We start from the raw sequence: 25,640 nt of genomic DNA, 5'->3' as shown, positions 1-25,640 counted from the left end.
GGTGAGGTATGATGACAAAATTGTTATTTTGGGGGGAATTGTCCCTTTTACACAAATGCAGAAGTGAACATAGACCAACTTTTGTTAACATTGGAAATTGCAATGTTTCCCAATGTGTGAATGTGTGCACTTGCGGCCTATACAACTGATAATGATCACAAGTTTTATTGTGCTTTTACAATGCACAGGAAGTAAGGCAAACAATTTTATTGGCTATGTGTATAGGCTTAACACTGGCATTTTAAATAATCTGACATATTTTCAAAGACAAAGAAATTCTGAGTTTGTAAAAGGTCTATCGGAGTAAATTTCCTTCCTTCGTGATCGTGTCATCGGAAAGGACAGAAATCCATTGGAGCAAAACAAAGAAGTGCTGCATTTGCCAGACAATTACATCACAGTCACAAGGTTACTGGCAGTGTTGTGACAAATTCGGTGTTGCCAGCCTCCCTGTATTAGCAAAATGGACATTTAGTTTGTGACGGAATAAAGTAAAAGAGATACAAATGTGCATGCTGTACTGTAGATAGACACTTTATAACTACATTTGATTACTTTTTAAGTATTACTTTCTTTAAACAATGTCACCACGTGCTTGTCAGATCTTAAAAAGATGAAAAGCAAAGAAGTTCACATTTATGTCTAAGCAACACAATGATCATGTTTTTATGTGGGATCAGTTATAAAACGAGGATATAATGGAAAAATACAGTTTTGCGCCGCTTCAAACTAGGTAAGTTAATTTATAATAACAAAACAATACAGCTAACTATAACACAACAAACGCATTAAAAACATAATAACATAATAACAGACATATTTTAACTTTTTATGAAATTACGTAAAAATATTTTTGCCAAACTTTACCCGAGTAATCAGTTTTTGCAAATAAACTCTTCCAATGAATATTCATGTCTTGCATGGGTGCATGTAGGTGTTGTGTGATCTGTATTAACATCACACATTTTCTTTTTTCATAGTTATCTGTTTTTTCCTGTCATAATAGCGTACTAGTGGTGCTTTAGCAAACAGATAATAAAGGTAAACTTCCTTTGAGCAAATCAAATGGCAGTACTTTCCCAGACCCAGAGAAAGCAAGCGATAAATGGTCACATCATGTGTTCATCACGACCTCTTTCAATGCTAACAAAGTGTTTCAGGAAATCCCATCAGTATCAGTCAGGGGTTAAAGTCATGTGTTTATAAAGTAGCTAATACGTTTGTTCAAAGTTGCCACATGTGGTTCGTTCCTGGTTTCATGTACATGTCAACTATAAAGTATCAATATTAGATGAGAACACAGTTTGCAAGAACAGTATTTGAAACTTCCTGTTTTCTCTTTTTTCTATGTATCTACTTTCTCAAGCAGTGACCTCACACAGACTTTTGATCTTTTTGTTACATTTGACAGACCCCTTTATCCAAAGCGGCTCATTCAATCTATTTGTTTTTATTACATTTACATTTAGTCATTTGGCAGACGCTTTTATCCAAAGAGACTTACAGTGCACTTATTACAGGGACAATCCCCCTGGAGCAACATGGAGTAAAGTGTCTTGCTCAAGGACACACTGGTGGTGGCTGCTGGGATCGAACCAGCAACCTTCTGATTTACCAGTTCAGTGATTTAACCCACTAGACCACCATCTCCCTGTTATTAGTATGTGTGTTCCCTGGGATTGAACCCATGACCTTTGCATTGCTAACGCAGTGCTGTACCAATAAAGCTGCAGGAAAATACAGCAAAAAAAGCTTTTACTGTGACCCTAAATAACTTCAAACTGCTGTCTTAAGTGTGCTTAGGGATGTTAAAGTTTTAACTGACATGCTGGCTAACCTTGTACTGTATCAGCCAACTTAACCTCAACCCTAATCTTGTTACCAAATCAAAAAGAGGAATAGATCCTTCCTATACTTGTCTCATCAAGCGATTGCCTATTGGCCAGTGCATCAGCCTTGAGATTAAAACCATAATCTAATACCGTTTTCTAGTTTTGTCATTTTTAAAAAGTGTTATCCCATTATTGGGAGCAGAATTGGTGCAGTTTAAGCATTGAGGCATCAGTCTCTAATTCCAAAGATGCTGAAACTATTTGCCAATTTATGATTTTCATCAGATGGATGATAAAATCCCATAAAAGTACATTAAAAAAGGGATTAATGCATGGATTTTTCTTTGTTTTTCAAGCCGCGTGAAACCCATCTTTGCCATTCATCCCTTCGAAAATACCCTAGCAACTACAAATGAATGGGGTCACAACACTTTAGCAACCAGACAGCAATGCCTTGGTAACCAACCCCACCCAGAGCTCACTAAAATAACAAAAGTAAACTTTGTCTAGGCAAGTATTATTTTCTTTACTCAAGCACAAAATGTGATATATAGCAGAGAAAATAACATTTTTGGGAGGATCAAAATTGTCCGTCAGATGTTACCAGAGGCAAGAACCTTCCAAGAAGCCTAATCTTCAATTTCTCTCCTAAGTAGTTTATGTCTTGACCCTAAACTTGACACTAGGTCCCATTACATTACGCTGACCCTATATCCATCCAGATTAATTTATTTTCAATGCTGCCCCAAGCACGTTGCGTACTCGAAAAGAAACCCAAGCCTTCGCTCAGGTAAACAAACACTGACATTGTCGTATACAAATCGTGTATGTGACACTTTCACTTAGACTCTAAGCGATGCCAAGCAGAACGGCACCAATCTACATGCACAGAAACCTGTTTCCAAACTAATGCAGCCCAGACAGACAGACGGGCAGAATGAGCGATAAATTGTCAAATTTATTGATTGTACTTTTCCCTTTCCATAACGTGCAAAGTACTACTGTGACGTATTCTTGATCATTGATCAGTATTTATACAAGCTGAGTAATCGGCTCACATTAAAATAGGTCAATTACTCTATATAGGCATTTATTTAACATTAGTATGCATCCAAAGATCTTTGCTATGCACGAACATTAACAAACTTTTAAACACTGTAAACTCAAGAGCACTTTGACCCTGCAGTTTTTAGGAGTCAACACATATAGCCTACAGTATATACAAATATATATACACTTAATGAAAACACAAGCAGAGAAAATTGAGGGAAGCGCAAATAACGAGACAAAACCTTTTCTAAATATTTTATTGTTTATTAGAAAAAGAAAAAGTCAAATTAAAAACATAAATCGACATCAGAGACAAAAGTATGTGAGTAAATAAAGATGACTATGTGTTTATGGGTAGGGTGTGTGGTGTAGGAAAAACGTCACAGGGAAGATGATGAAATATGTTGTATAAAGGTGAAAGATGATGTGGTCTGTCTGGTCAGGGCATTATATGATTTAAGACAATAGTCTCTCTCTGAGCCAGGGGGTCATACTGAAGATCTCCATATCTTTGATTAACAGCGCATAATAAAAAAAATGCTATGAAAAAGTTACATTAACAGTGCACAAAAAATATACATATAAAATAAATGCTATAAAAAGCAACAATTCAAGACATCCTGAACTGACCTTGAGGGAGATGCACGGGAAATTGCGTAGAACTATGTTAGCTTACATCACATCGATACGGTACAACTGACTCACTTTCCTGAATTTGATGAGTCATTGGTCATGTGTAGTACACCTCTGTTCTTTGTTTCCCTTACCATTATATAGAAAGCACTTACCTCTAGTGGACATTACGTGTAATTGCGAATGTCATGGTAAAAATATGTAGGATTGGATTGTACTTTATTAAACTGGATTAAGCGTTAACGCGACTGCTCATGTAAAGTTAACATGGAAATCACTTCAAATGTTATACCATGCTTCTCATTTGGATCTAATTAATTATAACAATTATTAAATAAAAACTTGTGTTGGAACTCACTCAATGTTGGCATTACTAAAAAAATGACAGATAAGAGATGCTTCGTAGCCAATGGACAGCCCAGTGTAATGTAAATATTTTATTTATTTATTATTATTAAAGTAATGTTGTTGTTTTAAAACAACTTCAGACATGATTGCAACACTTTAAATCTTTAAAAAGACGTGTTTTGATAATGCGTGATGAGTTTAACACCTGTGATAGGCAATTAGCAAATCCAGGCAGTCTGAGCGTGCGAGTTGATTTGTATTTTACGTCAGACTCACCCCAGCAGCGACGCAAAATTATATAAAACATCACTTTAATTAAATAAAGAACACCCTCACTTAACCGAAATAGAGGGCCTTTATTGACCTGCAGGTACACATGTGTGAGGGGCAGGTAACAGCTCCAGAGCAGGTAAGCTTGCTGGTTTGTATTGTAACGCCCGCCGTGGCATATCGATCTAGTTTGTATGTTTGCGCTGCTGTTTGTTGATGCACCACTGCTAAAAGTAAATGTATGCGTTTTCTACTGAGATGTTTATTATTATATCAGATGTGCATTAGTGGCCTGACGTGAGAGATTTTCCACCCGACGTGAACACGTCGTAGCTGCACGAGTTCTCTATTGAGATTTATATATTATATCAGATGGCCTGACGTGAGAGAGTTTCCACCCGACGTGGACGCGTCGTAGCTATTAGCTTTTAAATGCTTGTGTTTACCTAATTATGTTTAAGTACAACAAATAACACGAACAAGGGTGAAATGTTTACTGCACATTAGGTGAGGCTGTGATTGACGTTTTAATATAGGGTACCGACGTGTCGTCACTTTACCACGTGAGCACGCCGGAGCGTGCCCTCTTAGGATGGAAAACACTCTTTCAATATTAGGAAACGCAATAGCACCCAACATTTCAGTGTCCAGGAATAAGAAATAGGTCATGAAAGTAGTCAAGTGGTCAAGTGGAAAGACTGCAAGTGGGGGTATTTGGACGCAGCTTATGTCCCGACATGCTCAAGTGGGAAGGTGACGTCAATGCATGCGCTCTATACCCCCTCTACATAAAAACGGTTTAACCATTCTGGACCATTTAACAATGTGGTTTCCCAGGGAATGCATGAATTAAAATAATCTGTTATGATGAGGTCAATAGTTATTGTCTGTTGTAATTCAAGGGGGGTGCAATGTTTAACATGGTCGACGAGATGTTGTATTCCTGTGAAACATTCCCCCAAGGTTCCTATAGATTTTGTAAAGTTTTTATAAAACATGAAATTCCCTTGCGTAACAACTTTTGTTAGTCCCTTATTGGCCAACCCTAAAGCACACCCACGCGTCAACCAGAGAAAGCGGAAGAAAGAGCACGCCGACTCGCCAACCAGTGAGAGAAAGAGCACGCCCATCAATGTGTGTCGCAGAAGTTCAGCTATGTTTGTTGTGTGCATTGGGGTGATGAATGTTATATAAACGATGGATATAACGCTGCATTTAAAAATCCTTTGAAGGAGATGGAGCGGTCCCAGCGTTAAAAGATGCTTTATTGTGTGCTTGTGCTTTAGTTATGCCCCCCCAGCACGCCTCCATTGGCTCGCCTGTTTTCACAAATAATCTTCCAGCTGTATCAGTGTTTTATAAATTTGATCAAACTAAATACTCTTCTAAGCTACGAAGTATGCCGTACTACTCTGTACTCAAGATTAATACAAGCTTGGCAGAAACTGCATGTGTTGCATCCGCTTTAACTGTTAAAATCTTGACGACACACTCATTAAAATACTTTTTGCAGTGGATCCTTTTTTTGCTTGAAATGCTAATATGTGTGAAGAAGATAACTAATTTTGTCCGAAAACGGCTTTACACAAACTATGTATGATTACAAAAAATCATAGTCATTCAAAATCATTTCAAAATGTCTCAAAAGAATATAAATGTTGATATGTTATTTGACCCGCCTGTAAAAACCTAGCTAAAGTCATTTTTGTGATTTAACAAATATACATAGGCCTAATGTAAAGAACATTCTGTGAAAATATATCCTTGACATTTTTAATATTAACCGAGTAAGGCCATGTATAAATATAGAGATCAAAGGTTGAAATCAAACTTATGTCATTTCTGTTTTTTACAGGCAGAGTCACATAGACTAGTACCCCACTTATCATGTTTTTTGGTTACACAGGAAGCATGAATTAAAAAAAAGCATGTGTTCTCTTTAAATGTAGTCTTTTTGCACTCTACATACTTCTGAATAATTCATACATAACCTTGTACAGTCCAATAAGTAACCTACATTTTGTAACATTTGACACTTTGCACTTTAGTTTCCATAAAAGGACTTCCACTTTTCAATTGAGTATTTGGTAACGCATTACAAAACTAGTTATTAAAGATATGAACACAAGCACATTCATTCTGAAAAAGAAAAATAGGAACAGACTGTTGATTGCAAAAAGTTGTGAGACTAGCTCACCTACATTACCAAATACCATAGGACTACTTTTATCAGATTTCTACTATTCCTAGCACGAAATGATGTAAGACTTATTTGTTGTGCTCTACAGATGAGTGTTTCTTCATGTTTCTGAACTGTTCACAATATGTTCAAAAACGTCTTTATGAATGTATAGGGTTATTGGTTCTTGAGGCGAGTCATAACAGGGTTGATGAAGGAGAAGTTGTTGAACATGCTCTGATCCACGCTGTTGATAAGGGTACGATCCGCGATGGAAAGTCGGGGCTTCTCGTTTATAAACTCCTTGTCAAAGTTACTGCAGTCGCTGGGCGATTTCTGTAAAGTTAAGGGCAAAACGTGTCATTCATCATGTAATGTAGCGTAGTCACTGTTCCAATAAATAAAAGCGCTTATGATCTTACCACAGTGGGTCTGAAGGGTGGCTCCACCTGCCGATTTTCGAGCGCATTCCAGTCAGTGTCTCTGAAGAACACATGCTGACGTATATTTCCTTTCACACCCAGACGCCGTTCTGGTTCCCTCACGAATAACTGCGACCAGGCACAAAATTAACAAGTTATCAAAATACTTAATGTGTCATAGAAGTATACTCTCTGTACTAGTACTGTATGGACCAGAGTTATATTCCAAGTGTTAAAGCTACAGTGTATTAAATATATCGACATCTAGTGGTGAGGTTGCGAATCGCAACCACTGGCTCACTCCAACCCTCCCCAGACCATTTTTGGGTTAACTACTAAGTCCCCGTGAACCAGAAGTTGAGATCGTTTTTACTGCCGTATTCTGACACATTTCCAAGTGAAAAGGAATTTGAAAGGAGAAAATTAGTGGGCGTGGCTTGTTTTTTATTGCGAAATGATGTGATGTGTAAAACCAGCTGTTTTATTTATTTTAAACAGGAAACTGACAGTTGAAGGGGAGGAGTTAACGGATGCCAAGCCGTCTTATTTACGTCCTTTTAGATGGAGAGCCATATCTTTTCAGATTTTATATGAACATTATGAGGGTACAAAAATTTCAAAAAGAAAATGACCCACGTTGATAAGCTATTTACTATAAACAATGCAATATTTAATGAAAAAATTATTTCGTTTTTAATTTCACAGGGACTTTAAGATAAAAAATTTTTTTTACTTGGAATTAAATGAAAAACTAAATTTCATATTGTTCCATATTGTTCATATTGTTCCATATTGTTCCAATTTGAAATTGTTCCAAAAATCTAATTATATAAATTGGTTTTGAGGAATGGAAGATTTTATTTTTATTTTTTGTGAGTCTTACATTAAATAGTTTGTACCTTAACAAGAAGGTCCCTGGTGTCTCTAGTCAGCCAACGTGGGTAGCAAGGGTCATCGGTGCGGATCGACTGAAACAACTCTTCCTCATCTTGTCCATGAAAGGGGGACTGGCCAATCAACATCTCATAAAGAAGGACACCAAATGACCACCAATCCACAGAGGTCCCATATTTCTGCCCGAGTAAAATCTGCAAAGACTTACTATCTTGAATCTCATATTTCGCATCTTTGACACAACGCAACTTCCACAACTGCAAAAGAAAATCACCTCAGGAGCAATGTAGTCTGGTGTTCCACAGAAAGTGCACGTTCTAGCTTCTTCGAACATGTTCTCTTTACACATGCCAAAATCTGCAATCTTGATGTGGCCTTCAATGTCCAGCAAGATGTTATCCAACTTAAGATCTCTGCAAAAAGCGAAAACACAGACATGTGATTTCAAAAACGTCTCAACACATTCGTCCAGTAGCTTACATTATGGTGTAAAGTTTAAGCAGAAACGCACACCTGTACACAATGCCTTTAGAGTGTAGAAATTGCAGCCCACAGACGATCTCTGCAGCGTAAAATCTATCATGGAGTGGAAAGAAGAGAAGAGAGGAGGTGGAAAATATTGAAAAAACAGATATAAGAGTGGGCAGAGCTTTTAAAATGTGTTCGTGGAGGCTGTATATGAGTCTCACGTGGACCGTGGGAGGTCAAATCTGTGGCAGGTTTGGATGTGGAACATTAGGTCGCCTCCATTTAAATACTCCATCACGAAGAAAAGATTTTCCTTGAGAGACCAACACAGAAACGGATCAATTCAGACCAGTCAATCAAAACTACGTGACTTCTATTCTGTAGTGTACAACCATGTGTTTTACCTTGGTTTGGAAGGTACAATAGAGGTGTGTGAGGAAGGGGTGTTCCCAGGCTAGAGATAACACTCTCTTCTCCACCATAGTGCATTCAACATCATCATCCATCAGAACCACATCTTTTTTTAGGGCCTTCACTGCAAAGAACTGCCCAGCGCCCTTCATCTCGGCAAGAAACACCTACAAACACACATATTTGTTTAGATTAGGGATGCACCGATATGCCCAGAGGAAACAATTCATTATTAATCGGCTATGATATATTGGACTTAATTGTATTATTGGCTGATACCGATAACATTAAAAGGGATATCGATACGGCTGATCATTTATTGTGGATCCCTAAATTAGATGTAGTCATGCTTTGGACCACAAAAGCAGTTTTTTGTTTTACCTTTCCAAAGCTACCCTTGCCCAGCATCTTATGCAGAATAAAGTTGTCAAGGGTAAACTTTGCATGGTGCTCTTTGCGTGGGGTGGCGTACAATGGCTCAGTCTCTTCAGGAAGACTTGGCCTCCGACCCTCTGTCGGGGTATCCCATGCGATACCCTGTTGCTCTATAGGGGGACCAGAAAAGGGCTAGACATCAATATTGGAACTGGGTTTACTCTGCTTTAAATTGTAGTTTTACACATCATAAGAACATAACAGATATGAAAGTTGTTTCAAAGAGTAAGCTGAAAATATGTAGCTTGATGAAATGAATTACTTCAGTCAAGTGTGGCGTAAATTGTATGAAAGTAGGACCCTGCCTAATGTTGACTTGCAAAAGACTAGCATCAAAAGCTATTTTAATTATTTGCTGTGTAAATTACATGCAAAGTGAATTTAAAAGCGGAAAGAGAAACACAAAGAGAGACGCGTATTAGTGAGGATGATGTAATTAATGTGGGGCGGCGTGGTTTGACACGGGTGGATGTGTGAAGATGCTCCTAATCGTCTGCATATGTTATTCGTGCAAGCGACACAAAAAACAAGTAATCCTGCAAAGATTGCGATGTGAATATATATTCCCTTTTGGTGTGCATACACAATTACCGAATTGCCTTTAAATGAACACAAATATTGTTTATTATGAAGATTGATAACTGTAAAGATTTAAAATGTTTTAAAACTGTTCTAAAAAACTTCTAGAAATAACGTTATATGTTTGCACTTGCTAAGTGTTTAAAAACAGGAAATGCGTCATTGAATATAATAACAGTATTACTGTTATTATATTCAGAGTTTTTTTTTCTAGCTGGTGAAAGGTAAAACATTGATCTTTCAAATCCATTTGAATAAGGAAAAACATTAGGTTATCAGTTGGTGTGGATGCCAATATAGTTATTGTTGTTTTAAATGGTTATTATTGTTGTTGTTTAAGACAAGTTTCTCTCACATGCCATATAAAGGTCATTTTGATGAAAATGTTGCCTAATAAAGCAGAAAGAAAGGCAGATCACGTGGGTTTGGAACAGAGCTTGCGTTTGAAAGTACGTATGATTTTGGGATATTGTCGTACTGTATGCATACTGTACCTTTGCGTGGAAGGGCTGGGGCAGGTGAAAAAGGAGAGTTTGGTAAGCAGCCAGAGGGCTCTCTGGTGACCCCTGCTTGACTTACGGCCACCGGCCCTTCACGACCAACAATTTCATTAGTTTGAGAGCCCCGAGCCTGTGTTGGACAGAAACACACATACAGCACAGCAAAGATTTAGAATTCATATAAGATTATGCAACCTGTTGCACATAATGTATGTCAGTCGCATAACTAGCATACCATGCGGTGATTTACTAATAAACACAGACAACTTATAGATGAACACAAATGTGCTGTGTTTTGCAGCGGGTGTGGCTTGTGTCAATCTGTGTAGTGTTTGTGTCCCGGCATGTTTTTTATCTGACCTGTTGAGTGCTCTCAATTATAGCCAGAGCTTCTGCCATTAGCTTCTGGTTTACGCCACAAAGGTTAGCAACTTTCCTTTGACATTTATGGTGAATGTTCATGCCACACTCTGTAAATTAAACACATTTAAATCAGTACTTCTAATTTTTAAAGATTGACTTTTATAACAGGCAAATGGTTGTGTAATGGATCACCTTCACATTTAAGGCCCTGGCGAGCGATACCCCACAATAAGGTGCCACAGTGCTCGCAGAACGTTGGACTCTTGTAGTTATACACTTTAAACCTGTGTGGCATATCAATCTTAAAGCGCTCTTTGTGGATCTGGAACACACGCATACACGCACAGATTTACTGTAGATGCCATTTAGCACATACACACATTGCATGTCTTATGGGGACTTAGACAAAATGATTATGTGGCCCTACCTTTGAGGCCAACCCTTACAGAAATGTTTCTGCATTTAACATTTTCCAATAAACAATTTAGTTTTATTATAAGCTGTTCTCCTCATGTGGACCATCTAGAATGATCTTTTACCTATTGTTGTGGGAACATTTGGTCCCCACAGTGTAAGATTTTCCCGAACCAGAGACACGCAGAAAAGTAATCATGGAAAGTGTCTAAAACATCATCCAAAATGTTCATTGTGAATCAGATAAGTGTAGCGAAAGAGGTCATAAGTTGTCTCAGTAATGAGAAGAAGAAGCTGGAAAGTATGATTCATTTTCCTCTTTTCAATTTCTGAGGAGTTTAGATTACACACTTTCTAGATAAATTATTTTATAATTGGACAGGAAAAACTTTTTAATTATCATGAATTGCAATTCTTATTAAATTCAACACAAGTGTGGGTCAATAAATACTACCATGATGTCTTAATATATGTTCCCATATATACAGTACACAAAATAAGATAGACGCTGTTTACTCCAAAGTACAAATAAATAACACAACATTTAATGGATTTAATGTAAATGTCGTTACCATGGTTTCTTTACTGTTTACGGCAGAGCCCGTGCATTTGGCGATGACTTTGTCGATGCACTTTTTATGAATGGCAGCATTGCATTCTGGAAAAATATAAATGTGTTTGTTCGAAGAACCCGTGACATTTGTAGGAAAACGTTTTTTGAGAACTGCAAAAGGAATGAGGATGTGAAAAAAAGACTTACGTCGACACTGATACCCCTGTTTATTCAGGCCCCTGGAAAGAAATATTTAAAGATAAATATTTTGCGTTCTAAACATATCATGATGAATGAGATTTGATCTTGCAGTGTGTTTCACTATAGATGCACATTAATAGAAGCAAAATGTCTTCAGAAAGCAATTGGCTTTAAAGACCCATTGAAACGCCTTAAAATCTGCAGCTTCGTTTAATGAAGTGATGTAATTTCCTCTAGAACAGGAAATATATTAACGCTAAAAGTTAAAAAAATTGAGCTTGGTTTATAATGGGGATCGTACCACACAAACTCTTTGCAGACCGAACAGAAAGTCGGCTGAGGGAAAAAGGTTGCGGTGAACTCGTGACATTTGACCACGTGAACTTTGGCTTGTTTGATGGCACCGCGTCTGTGATGCAGGGCGAACGTCCCCTCTTTTTCCCGCTCACTGTCTCCATCACTTTCACCGTGACCTGCAGCATCTAAGAACAAATAGACACCCTCACTTAATAACCAATAGACATTTATGCATTCTGTGCTGTCTGATCTGTGTGGGCTCTGGGCTGTAACCATACATGATTTCTGTCTGCATTTTACCAGATGTTCAGTTCGCAGAATGACACATTTCAAATAAAAGAGATAAACAATGTGTGTCTCTGGATTAAATAAACATTTACCACTTCTCTCCAGAAAATACCGCGCTTCCATTAGTAAGCGACCCTGTGGTTTCAATTCCACCTGTGGCACAGAAAATCTTAACACGTGATTCAAAACAAACAATTAACTCCATGTTGTATGTATCCAGTTTTGTTTCCTTTGTTACCTCAAAATTATTATTTTTTTCAGGTGTGATTGAGGTGTGCAGAACCAAAAGAATTGCACTCATTTACACTTAGTTTCACTGGAAAATTTGTAGGCAGCAAGACACATGCTCACCCAGATCTCAAGTTTGCCGTTTTCTTTCTTGCACCGTGAAGCGAGGGTGTCCAGCTGAACGGTGGCCTCTGTCTTTATCTCGGTCGTTTTGTCCTTGACCACCACGTGCATTACTCGTCCCCTGTGGACGTGAGCGTCAAACGTGCTGTTCCAGGGAGGATACATAGTGGGTCGCTTCTGCTTGTACACCTGACCTTTTTCTATACATAAATAGATAAAGAAAAGCCATCAAACAAGTTTCACCATGCCTTTTACATAATTCAGACTAGATTTTACATAATTCAGACTCGATTTATGGAAATTTACGGTCTTCTGTAATGACACAATGCAAAATGCTTTCATAGTATTTAACATTTTCCAATTTTAAATCATTCATTAGTGTACTGTACACAGTAAAACACGATTTTCGATGCCTTAAGTTTTTGAGTATAATCAATGTGGTTATACAAAGCATTTAAATTTATTATTTCAAGTGTTGTCGATGTCTGTGTACTTCAACAAATCAAAATAAATTAAGCAATTTCAACTTACTTTTATAAGTTCCATCAACTTAACCATTTCCTAAATGTATGATAGCCAAAATTGACCTGTAACATTTGACCTTGTAATGCACCTTATAATGCATTGTATTGTCTAATGAATAATTATAACTAGGTAATACATTATAACACAAATCAATTCCTTGTTACACTTTGTATTTATAATTTGGTTATAATTCTTTACAACAACATTTTAATGTATTACAACATGCATTATGTTTAAAATATTATGCACCATACCCTTTAATAAGCCTTTATAATGCATTATACATTAAGGCTTTAAAGTGATAGTTCACCCAAAAATAAAAATTATGTCATCATTTTCTCACACTTTTGTCATTTCAAACCTCTATGACTTTTTTCTTCCGCAGAACACAAAAGATATTTTGTATTTTTTTGTTAACTGGACCCCATTCACTTGTATTGGTTTTATCTCCATACAATAGAAGTAAATGGGCCCAGTGCTGTTCGGTACCAACTTTCTTTAAAATATCCTAAATATAATAAGTCATAAAGGTTTGAAATTTAAAGTGGGCGAGGAAATTACAGAATTTTCATTTTTTTGAATCACTTAAAGTAAATCATTAATTTTGTTTTGAATTTTAAGGCCAGTTTGGTACAACTTAAAACTTGATGCATAAACAATGTTTAAGAGTGTATATTATTTGTGTTTGTATACAGCGCTTCACCATATAGTTCATATTGTTTCAGAGCAGCATTTTGTTTGTTAGCTCATCAAAATGCTCAAAAACACTACACTTCCCTATGGAAAAGTTACTGTGGTTTTATTATGATAAAATGAATTAACCATGTTGGCAGATTTGTTACCATTTGTATTACAACAGTTAAACCATGGTTAATGTAATAGGACCATGGTGATTTTGGGGTTAATATAGTTTACTACAAATACAACTATATGGTTATTCTAGTTAAACCATAAAGTTTTAAAATGTCACGTTTACTAAGTTAAACCGGCAAGAACGCTGCATCACTTTAATGTTACATTAACGTGTCATTTTACATCCAAAAAATACAAAAAAATTGTGTGAGGTAAAGAATCGTCTACCTTTTTGCTTGACAGTAAATAGTAAATGTTAAAGGTCTGGGTATGACTTTGCTCTTAGATTTTTGTGTGGTTTGTTCTGGAAAAAGAAACCAAGGGGGTTGCTGGGAAATCCGTGTGTCAGCAATAATGATCACATATTATGAGTTTGTGCAGTTGCTTATCGTTTTCTATAATCTGTTCCGACATTTTATCTGATATCGATAGTCTGTTATCTGATTTACACCCACATTTTACATGTTATGTAGGACATTGCAAATAGATAGAGAAGTATACAGTGCACAATAAAACAAAACTTAGAATATGATCAGAAATATGAAGTTCTAGTGCAACTTTGATAGTAAAGGTTCCATTCTTTGAAATTTTAGAATGTGTCAGATATCACCTTTTTACTGACAATGGCAAGTACAGCAATAATTCCCTTTCATTTAAATACGCACAAACACGAAACATGCTTGTGTTACAAACACTAGTCTTCAGAGCTAAAGAGCAACAACAGGAAATGAGTAATTTCTTCTACTGTGGTCTAACTTTGGCCCAGTGGATTCTTAGAAAATAAATGAATTTGTTAACTTTTATTTGTCTACTTTCAGTTTTTAGCTTTATCACAGAATTTTTTCCTCTTTTATGAATGTCATGAACAAATTTAATTGCCATCACCATCTTAATCACTGTTCATTCTGTGATGGAAACCACTTTTTATTTTATTTGCCTAATCTTGGCTTCTTTTACATCTTACACAACCCCAATGCGTAATTGTAATGTAATGTTTCGTACTTGTTGCAAAATGTAACAAAAATGTATGGTAGCTTAAATTGTCAATTCTTCACATTCTCAATTTCTCTTACATCATTCACATGTTCCGTTTTGGTAATCGTCAACTGAATTCTGTTTGTAACATTGATAGGCAGAGTTGTTTTTAGAGCGATGGTGCAATTGCCATCATAAATGGATGGTGATATCTTGTAATTTACTAAGGGCTTATATTATTTGGCATTTACATTTGAATATATCTTCAACTTAATTTCAACACTGTTTTTGGCTATTTTGTTTATTATATAATAAAATTATATCAAGGTGTCTGTGTTAAAAAATGTAGGATTTTTTTTTTTTATTGCAACAATACTCAGTCAAGGCATGATAAAACAATAAAAAGCTTCCATGCTAGTTCAATGTGACTTAAAAGATGCAGTGTGAATATGCACAAAAAGATACAGTAACAAAGGCGTCTGGGTGTTTCTTCAACTACAGGCTACATTGAGGTATCTGTGACATCTGTTGTGGTAATATATTTTCAATTATATGGAAAAATATCCCTACATATTCGGTATCTGTTGCAAAAGTATCTTACCGGTCTCTACGGCCTCCTTCATGTAGACTGCGCAGTAGGGATTGAGAACTTCCTCATGGTAGGCAAGTCCTGGGTCCATCTCAAAGCAGGAGAAGCCAATCCTCAAGAATGGAGACATGGCTGTTGAACCTTATTAGCCTCTGATACACGGTGTCCTTTAAAACTGTGTTAATTTCCAATAAGTCTCTTTTCCGTATGGTAAAGTCTTCTTATTCAATCGTTTTTACTTTTTGAGCATCCATTCTTGTATCTTCGGAGGCTTCCAGACACGATCTGACACCTTGTACTATCCCAATTGTGCATCTGTGTGGGTGTTTAGTGTTGAAACTTTGTCCCTTGCCCCCCAGAAGTATCTTCTCAGAATAAGTGAGTAGGTAGTAGGTAGGTGTGTCTTATAATGCCGTTGTTTTAGAATGTACGACGACAGGATGAAAACTGGCTAATGATCGATCCCCCTTAAATTTGGAAGAGACTACAAAAACAGAAAATGTAATTTTACGTGAGTCAGTAAGTAACTGTTTTGATCACATGTTTACAATTTAAGAGTATTTTATCCTATAGATTTTATACAGTTTAATCTTTGTATACACTCACCTAAAGGATTATTAGGAACACCTGTTCAATTTCTCATTAATGCAATTATGGTGGTGGTGTAATGGTGTGGGGGTTGTTTTCTTGGCACACTTTAGGCCCCTTAGTGCCAATTGGGCATCGTTTAAATGCCAGGGCCTACCTGAGCATTGTTTCTGATCATGTCCATCACTTTATGACCGCCATGTACCCATCCTCTGATGGCTACTTCCAGCAGGATAATGCACTATGTCACAAAGCTTGAATCATCTCAAATTGGTTTCTTGAACATGACAATGAGTTCACTGTACTAAAATGGCCCCCACAGTCACCAGATCTCAACCCAATAGAGCATCTTTGGGATGTGGTGGAACGGGAGCTTCGTGCATCCCACAAATCTCCATCAACTGCAATATGCTATCCTATTAATATGGGCCAACCTTTCTAAAGAGTGCTTTCAGCACCTTGTTTAATCAATGCCACGTAGTATTCAGGCAGTTCTGAAGGCGAAAGGGGGTCAAACACAGTATTAGTATGGTGTTCCTAATAGTCCTTTAGGTGAGTGTATATGATTTTTCACTTATTTTTTATGTGCAGTAAAAAATGTTAAATGAAAGAAATAAACAGTCAATGTACAAACTGGTGTAAAATAGCCCGGAAAACTTGCATTTTCCCTTTACAAAAACATTAATTTATGTTTTTTTTTCTAAGGGAATATTACCTATTTTACAATATACTGTACATTACAAGTTACCGTTTTTGAACTTTTCGATCCCTTTGACACTACATATAAAGAAATTAGGATTTAAATCATTGACTGGAAGAAAATAAAGATGCTGTTTAAACATTACAATGTGTAGAAATGATCGCCTTAAAACATTTTATAGTAATGTATATTTTTGCAATAGAATTAATGTAAGATCTGTATTTAGAAAGAAAGAAATTCAGAATGTATCATTACATCTAAACTTTTATCAACAACATCACCAATTGCAATGCTTAAAGGAATAGTTACAATCCAAAAATGAAAATTCTGTCATGTCACCTTACGATTGTTCCAAACCTGTATAAATTTCTTTGTTATGCTAAACACCAAACAAGACATTTGGAATACCTTTTAGTAAACAAACAGATCTCCTCCACCATTGACTCCCACAGGCTTTATTTTCCCTAATATGGCAGTAAATGATAGATGAGATCTGTTTGGTTACTTGCATTCCTCCAAATATCTTCCTTTGTGTTCAGCAGAACGAAGAAATGTATACAGGTTTGGAACAATTTGAGAGTAACTTCATGATGACAGAATTTTCATTTTTGGGTGAACAATCTCTTTAACAGGTTGTTAAGAAGTACGTTCGAAAAAATGGAAATGTGATTTATCTTTGAATGACTTCAAAAATCATATTTTACTGTGATGGTTTGTTTTCTTTTACGTTTGCTAATGAATGTATGTTTAATCTGTAAACAAAGCCTGAGGTTTAGTTACCAAAGTTGACTTAATTAACCTTCAGAATTAAAACCCAGGTAATGACGCATGTAAACAACGCGGTAATCTACAAACAGCACATCAAAGCTCTTAATGATATACTCTGTTGTTTCAATTTGGTTACAGATCACATGTTACACAGAGAACTCCTTAACTTCCTTCCATACCCTTCAGATTAACTTGACACCAACACTTGTTATGTCTCAGTTAATAATACATTGCTACAAAACACAGTGAACAGTTAAGACAAACTGAATTGGTAAATTGGTAAAAAGCTGGACAGTTATACAATGCGAAAGACATCGAGAAGTTTGCTTCTGTACTTACCAGCTGATAAGCGTGAGGTAACTGGTAACTGGTGATGGGAGAGAAATAGAAAGAACTATTTATAGATGTGAAACATAACTCCCATACGAACAGCCGACCAGGATTCACTTCCCTCCTGAGTCATACTGTCTTCACTCATCATAGTTACACATGCAGTAGCATATGGAGTTTGAGTGTTCAGCATACTGTATGGATGCTGTAGTGGACACTCATTTATGTGTTACAGAAGTGAACCAAAACTACATTTCCACATTTGTCCACATTGTAGAAGGTAACAAGACAACTTTTAGACTGTGTTTTAGAACTTAACCAAATATATTAATATTAACAAGATGCGCCACTGCAGCAACAATGAATTGCAAGGGATGCAACGCTCAATATGGCCGCTTTTGCAAAGGAAGTCCTGCCTTTCAGTAAAACGAGCCATCATCAATTGGTAAAGACTGACGATTCTCTGGGGCGTGTCTCTCCTCAGAGGCACTTGCCAACCTGTACACAGGCGCAGTAGATGAGGCGACCTAAAAAAATGAATTATTTTTTTGACGCAATTTAAGCTTAGCATACTAAAGTTATGATGCATAGCAATGCCATGTTTAATTGTTGATTGGAAATATGTTGTTTAATTGGGATTTGCCAGCGATTTTAGAAATATCTGCCTTCCCCCAATCAAGTAGATAGGACTGGGGACTTGCTATGACGGAAATAACTGCCCAGAGGCGTTGCAAACATGGCCGACGAGTGGCACGACTTCCGTAAACAGACTTTGACTGAACGGAGTTGTGGCTAGGGGGATTTTAGGTAATTGCTTATTAATGCTAGGCTAAGTAGCCTAGCATAAAGTCTTATAAGCTGCACTTCAAGTCTCATGGTCACCATGTGTGTCTCAGATCTGCCCCCTCATTGTAAGAGTATTGGATTTTTTTTAGTCATATTTATAATAAAAAAATCCAACCACTTGTCAACAAACCAGACGTGTGTTATATAGGCCTACGTATTGTATAAGACGTAATCATATTCAATCAGCAATACAAACCAGCCCTTGTGAAAATACCGGTTTAGTAAAATCATAGTACACAAATGGAAATACACCAAAAAAGGTAACTAACCTTTACTATAAAATAAAGCCATGGTTACTACCCATTTACTATAATAAAACCATGTATAACTGGGTAAGAGAGGCACAAGAACAACAAAGTCATACTCTGATCTACACACAACCAGATTTAACACATTAAACATGACTCTCGTTGTAGCCGTTTGATCTATAAAACGGCGTAAAACTACGTTTGTTTTTTGGGTGGTGTGAATTGTGTAAACTGAGCTTTTTTGCTCTGAAAGTGTCTGTATGACTGCCAAGTATTTCCTGTCGTTTGACTGACAGCACAAACCACACTTCCTGTAGCATGGAAAGACTAACCAAGATATTGAGTCTCTTCTCACAGCTAGGCCTAGCTGCTAATAATCATAAAGACTGGCAGAAAGCTAGAAAGACCCTAGCAGGAAACAAAAACGTGACACTTTAATGTCATAACTTTGTAGGTTGCTTTTACTCGCTCTCTGAAAGTGATGTTTAACCTTTCATCAAACAGAGTGTGAGGTCAATACAGACTCTATGGCCTGCTAAGTTGAAAAGCATGTGAGAGTGGCAGGGGTGGGGGCAGTGTGGGAGTCAAACATTGAAGCCCACCATTGAACTGGTCACCAACTGGACTTCAACTACAAATAAATGTGACCTTTCACAAGCTTATTGGGAGGTCAGATTTATAAGGCTTGTTAAAATAAATGGTCTGGGTTCGATGCAAGTTATTTGTAAAAAGAAAATGAAATAATAAAGTTTGTATAATTAAGTAATCTGCCTGGAAACGTATTTCCAGTTTTATTTCTGCTCACGTGTTACAGATGTTATTCTTGTCTGTGGGTTAGCTATATTCAAACAGTCTTTTGAGGATAGTTACTGTATGTTTCTTCAAGAGGTTGCGAAGCTGCGCTCCACAGACATTTATTGTAATTGCATGAATGAATAGAATTTGTGAAAGACAACAAAAATCTAAAGTTTGTTTTGTGGCATTCAACAAACACAATGGTCTTTGAAACATTTCTCCAGCTATGTGTGCATGGCTATTGGGTATACCGTAGTACATCACCCTGATAGTGGATTAAGTGGCCATTAAGAAAGATAATATTTGACCACTCAATGCTGTTGTTGACCAACTGTGATTTATTGATAGACCATTTAAGATAAGACAAAGATAAACATCACTAAATCATGCTAGGCAATGAAAATGGGTTTTGATAACTGTGAGCTGCAGTATTAGGCTACACATCTATTGGAGAACTCAAGGTGTCAATGTATGAGTTTGAGTTAAAAGATGGGAGAGGAGGTTTTGTAAATAAAATACTTTAGATAGCCACTGGGCTATATATATATATATATATATATATATATATATATTAATATATATATAGGAATTATATTTACTTCCTATTTATAGGAAGTAAATAAATAACAACTACAAATATGTGTGATAAAAATGTTTCTAATTACCTTCTTATTGTTTGAAAATAACTTCTAACCATTGGGAAGTATAAAATGGGAAGCAGGCACTCTAACCATGAGGCCACAGACACTAATAGGGGGTTCCTAAGCGAACTAAATCATTTGTGCGAGTAAATTATGTCCAAAAGTCAATGCAAAGAAATAGACACAAACTCGCGGCAGGGAAAGTGAATGAAGCGAAACGTGCTGCGAAACGTGCTGCAAACGTGCGTATAAATGGCGTCTTCTGTGCAAGTTGAAAAAATTGAACTCTGGCAAGAAAATTTTCCTTGTGCGAAAATAATAAACTATTCCAGCGAGTAATAAAGAGCAAGGAATGCCATTTCATCGCGTTTGGTCTGAACACAACATGATGTAAATTGTAGTCTGGGAGTGAGATAAGCTGCACAGATCACACTAGGTGACATAATTAATAACGCGTTAAGATGAATAATAATAATTAAAATCTTCACTCATTATGGCGCCCCTAGCATTTGCCTACAACCCCTATGCCAAGGGCAGGCCCTGGAATGTCAGAAGTGATTGTCATTGATGTGGTGTATAAAAATGGATCTACATGATGTCAGTCAACACACAGTGTAACACATTTATATAAAAAAAGAACATATTTATATAATGTAGATCATCAATTTACATACAATACAGTTTATGAGTTTAGAGTCATTGTGTAATGTTTCTCTTGACTTAATAATAAATGTACACGTATAATCAATGCTTTATAAATTAAATTATGTTTAAAAGCCATACCAGGGTAAGACCTCAAGAAGAAGGTCAGGAAAATGTTTCTGCAAATTCTAGGCAGTGCTGCTACACTGAAGATAATAAAATAGTTTTCATTTATAATGAAATAATTTTAGTCACAGCATAATTCCTTTTGTCATACCTGTTATTCTCATATGTGGAAAAAAATGTATAATAAAAAGTAAGAGACCCTACATTAACAGTAGGGATGCAAAATTTGTAGAGTTAAAATAGAAACGTTGGGTCTCATTCACTAAGCATCCGAATGCTATGTCCTATGTACATACATTTTCACAAACAAATCATGATTCACGAAGACTTTCGTACTAAAATTGATTCTAAATTTAAGAATGTTTTCAGTAAAGCCTCAAATGTTTTAATATCATGCCGTGTACGAATCACTTAGGGGGCATTTTACATTATCCTTCTTTTGTGTATGTACCCATGGGCAAACGTGTGCCGGTCCTTCTTCTTAGAAAAAACATTCAGGGTGTAAAAACAACGCTTTTCCCCCTATAGCTTCTTTAGCGTAGTGAGTAGGACTCGAGACAGGTAGAACTTACGCTACATATGAGCGCAAGATCAAAGCCACTTTTTTTAACTACATTCACATTACATATCAGATCATACAGGCATTTATTTTCAACAAAATGAAGAAAATATTTGAAAATAGCTAATAGGTGTTTAATAATTAGGTGTGTTGTTAGGTTAAGGGTAGTAGACAGGTCTTATTAGTAGGTCTATTTAATATTTTGTATACATGTAATCATTTACACTCTTAATATTATCGTATAATGTCTATTGTACAACATTACTATTTTACCTTACTGTGTCGAAACGGAATGAGGTTTAATTTATATGAGGTCGTCAATATCAAACTAATTGAATTGGCCAAACAAATGAAACCAAGCTGGATTTGCTATGGACAGAAGCCGAGGTTAAGGTCCGCTTTAACTGTGATAGAGCCAGTGCGATGAAAGACACATACAGGCACTGTATTCGAACACATACAGGGGTATGAAAAAGTATTTTTGGATATTTGTCAAACTTAAGTGATTCAGATCTTCAAACAAATTTGTATATTACTCAAAGAAAACCAGAGTTAATACAATATGCTGTTTTTAAATGATGGTTTTAATTATTAAGGGAGAAAACAATACAAACTTTTCTGGCCCTATGTGAAAAAGTAATTGCCCCCTTGGTAAATCATCAATTAACTGTGATGAATTGAATAACTAGGTTAAATTTCACTACCCACACTCAAGCCTTATTACTGCAAGACCCGTTGAATCAAGAAATCACTTAAGTTGAACCTGTCTGACAAACTATAGCAACACATTATGCCGCGATCTAAAGAAATTCAACAACAGATGTGAAATGAAGTAATTGAAAGGGTTTGCCATTTCTAAGGCTTTGGGACTCCAGGGAACCACAGTGAGAGCCATAACCCACAAATGGAGAAAGCATGGAACAGTGGTAAACCTTTCCAGGATTGGCGGCCTACCAAAATTACTTCAAGAGCACAACTACGACTCGACCAGGAGGACATTAAAAGATCCCAGAACAACATCTAAAGAACTGCAGGCCTCTCCTACTTCAGTTAAGGTCAATGTTCATGATTCTACAATAAGAAAGAGATGGTATCCATGGGAGAGTTCCAAGACGACAACCACTGCTGACCAAAAAGAACACAAAGGCTCGTCTCACATTTGCTAAATGTGAAAAAAACGTCTTGATGATCCCCAAAACTTCATTGTTGACTGATGAGACAAAAGTTGAACATTTTGGAAGGTATGACTCCTGTTACATCTGGTGTAAAACTAACGCAGTGTTCAAAAAAAGAACATCATACCAACAGTCAAACATGGTGGAGGTAGTATGATGGTCTGGGTCTGCTTTGCAGCTTCAGGACCTGGACGACTGCCCATAATTGATGGAATCATGAATTCTGCGCTCTACCAGAAAATCCTAAAAGAGAATGTCTGGTCATCGGTTTGTGACCTCAAGCTAAAACGCACTTGGGTTATGCAGTAGGAAGATGATCCAAAACACACCAGCAATTCCACCTCTGAATGGCAAAAAAATAAAAATAAAGGTTTTGGAGTGGCCTAGTTTGAAGTACGGACTTAAAGGCTGACAGACCTTTGCAGGTAAGGTTAAGATGCTATTTCAGATAAAGCCCAAATATGCAAAAAGCATATTAAAGAACTTTGTAGCTTAGAACCATTTGATCTGGATGAGAGGTTTTCCATAAGCACCAAGATGCTTAACTGTTTTGTATCGTGCCACAATAACTGTTTAAACAATACAGTGACAAAGCTATTGATTGGGCCATGACAGTCGCAGGTTATCACACTTGCTCAGTCATGCTTGTGTTTACTCATACAAGTGGGTTTACTTATTTGCATTCACTTTCTTTTTAAATGTTTTAAAAGCCTTTACATAGGCATTTAGCAGTCACTTTTTTACAAAGGGAGTTCAACGAAAGATGGGAAAAAAACAGATTCATCTGTTTTACCAGGTTTCAACAATTTTGGACAATACAGTACCTGTTGAAGGAGAGAGAAGCATTTATCATATTCTTGATCCATGAAAAAAGATATTGAATATTATACTTGCAGTTGTGCAGTTATGGCTGATTATCGGCAGCACTCCATGGTGCTGATGCTGATATGTGTTGTATTGCTTAAATAGGTTTAATAAGTTAAGGTATAGTTCACCCAAAATCTAAAATTTGTCAGCATTTACTCATCCTCTTGGCATTTAAAACAGGTATAAATTTATTTTCTCTGCAGAACACAAAACATATTTTGAAGAATGTTGGTAATGGAGAACAGTTGGTCAACATTGACCTGCATGGTTGTTGGTCACCAACATTCTTCAAAATATCATACATTTTTCTAAAGAAAGTCATACAGGTTTAAAATGACAAAAGGGGGAGTAAAAGATAAACGATCTTTAAATAGGCCTACATTTACTGTCTACAAAACAGGTACACAAGCCTTTGAGTCAGTTTAAACAATAAACTCAACTTGTTTTCAAATAGGTTTCCCAAACACTACTTGTTTGAGTTTGAATAACATACAATTACACACATGACCCTTGTCACACAGGTTGCCTCTGAGAGGATTTGTGTTCTTGATAAAAATGACTGGTTGGAAACTGCACCATGACCTGAGTAACATGTTCCAGTGCCCGACATTTTAAGTTCCTCTATTTTTACACACATTACATCACGTTACAAAAGCCGACAGACACACAATTTTTTATGTTTGCTTCTTGTTAATTGACATGTTTAAGACTTGCTGGATATCACCCAGATGTTTAGGAAAACATCACAATGTTTAAGATCCAATACGACTGCTATGCAAATCATGTTAGATGATATATAATTATATCAAAAATATATAATTCTTGAATGTGTTTCATGACAAACAAAGAGTACATTGAAGGGATGTCTTTATACTGCATGTTATTTTAATAAAATCTGAATTCAATGTGTGTAAGGTTCAAATGAATGGGAAATGGAAAACGGTGTTACCAGAAAAGTCTATAGAAACGCTCAAATGAAGGATAAATGGCACCAAATCCTATAATAGATGCACTGAAAATTCAGACTTACGTTTGGAAATGCAACAAGTATACGCCTATGTGAGCAATGGGCATTGCTATTTTTATTTAATTAAAACTGCAAAACCTTCTTCTTTTTATGTCCCACATACAGCCTAAAAGTTCACAACAACGTCAATTTCGTTTATTGTGTTAAAGATCGCATTGTGTTTTTAAAGATCAAGTTCTCATAAAAACAAAGTGAACTTCCACAGTGTTTTCAGCTTCGTTTTGTGGTTTCCTGCAACTGCAGCGCAAACACCAAAAGCAGTCAACTGGAAAATGAGGCAGAATGTTGAATGTTTTAACATCTTATTAATAGAAGCCTCATCGGCATCACTGCGTCTACCTGTGATCATCATTATGTCCTTGTGATGTTGAATAGATTAAATGCAATAAGTATCGCTTTTATATAAACTAAGCGTAATTATAACCTCAGGTTAAAAAATAGCCTGTAAAAAAGGTAGATTGTAGATTAACACTTACCCAATGCAGTGCACATCAAGGCTGCTTTTCAAATGATATTCTGTCATCGTTCACAACTTCAGAAATCAGGATGCTCGTACGTCATGCGTTGGTGTGTGCGCGCGCGGCCGTGTGCGCTTCTCACCTCGCTTAAAGGAAGCAGAAACACTGCGGTTTGCCAAATTGCAAGGTATCAGGCGCTCTGCCACCTGCACAAATATAATTTTATGGTTTTATTGGAATGCAGTGGTGATATTACTATTAAATAAACCAGCTTAGTTTTGCAATACTGCATGTATAAATTTTTCTAAACATTTCAAGAAACACAACCAAAAATTCGAATATCGTGACACGCAAACTGCACAGTGATTCTAATCTGTTGTTCATTTGAACCGATTCTTTGAAACGAACAGAACATTGCATTTGTAGGGTTCAGCCAGCAGG

The 25,640-nt window shown here is 36.5% G+C and overlaps 1 protein-coding gene across 2 annotated transcripts; it reads right to left on the bottom strand.

The window, feature by feature from the left end:
- Nucleotides 1-5,892: 5,892 nt before the first annotated feature.
- prkcq (protein kinase C, theta) lies at nt 5,893-25,294 on the bottom strand. Of its 2 annotated transcripts, XM_056747846.1 has the most exons (19): nt 25,218-25,294; nt 17,825-17,852; nt 15,442-15,913; nt 12,489-12,688; nt 12,230-12,290; nt 11,854-12,034; nt 11,559-11,590; nt 11,371-11,456; nt 10,577-10,706; nt 10,382-10,491; nt 10,016-10,151; nt 8,889-9,052; nt 8,501-8,674; nt 8,318-8,409; nt 8,142-8,204; nt 7,903-8,041; nt 7,634-7,822; nt 6,735-6,863; nt 5,893-6,648 (listed from the first exon to the last, which is right to left on the bottom strand). In XM_056747846.1, exons 3-19 carry the CDS (start codon nt 15,557-15,559, stop codon nt 6,490-6,492), a joined length of 2,163 nt encoding a protein of 720 aa, XP_056603824.1. In that variant the 5' UTR covers nt 15,560-15,913; nt 17,825-17,852; nt 25,218-25,294; the 3' UTR covers nt 5,893-6,489. The 2 variants fall into 2 exon arrangements, with proteins under 2 accessions (XP_056603824.1, XP_056603822.1); XM_056747844.1 differs by lacking the exon at nt 17,825-17,852 and having other exon boundaries at nt 25,218-25,279.
- Between the last annotated feature and the right edge of the window lie 346 nt (nt 25,295-25,640).

Source organism: Triplophysa dalaica, chromosome 5 (genome assembly GCF_015846415.1).
Source record: "Triplophysa dalaica isolate WHDGS20190420 chromosome 5, ASM1584641v1, whole genome shotgun sequence".
In the NCBI taxonomy this organism is placed as follows: Eukaryota; Metazoa; Chordata; class Actinopteri; order Cypriniformes; family Nemacheilidae; genus Triplophysa; species Triplophysa dalaica.
Note: the sequence above shows the minus strand (reverse complement) of the source record. Positions and strands in the feature narration are given on the sequence as shown.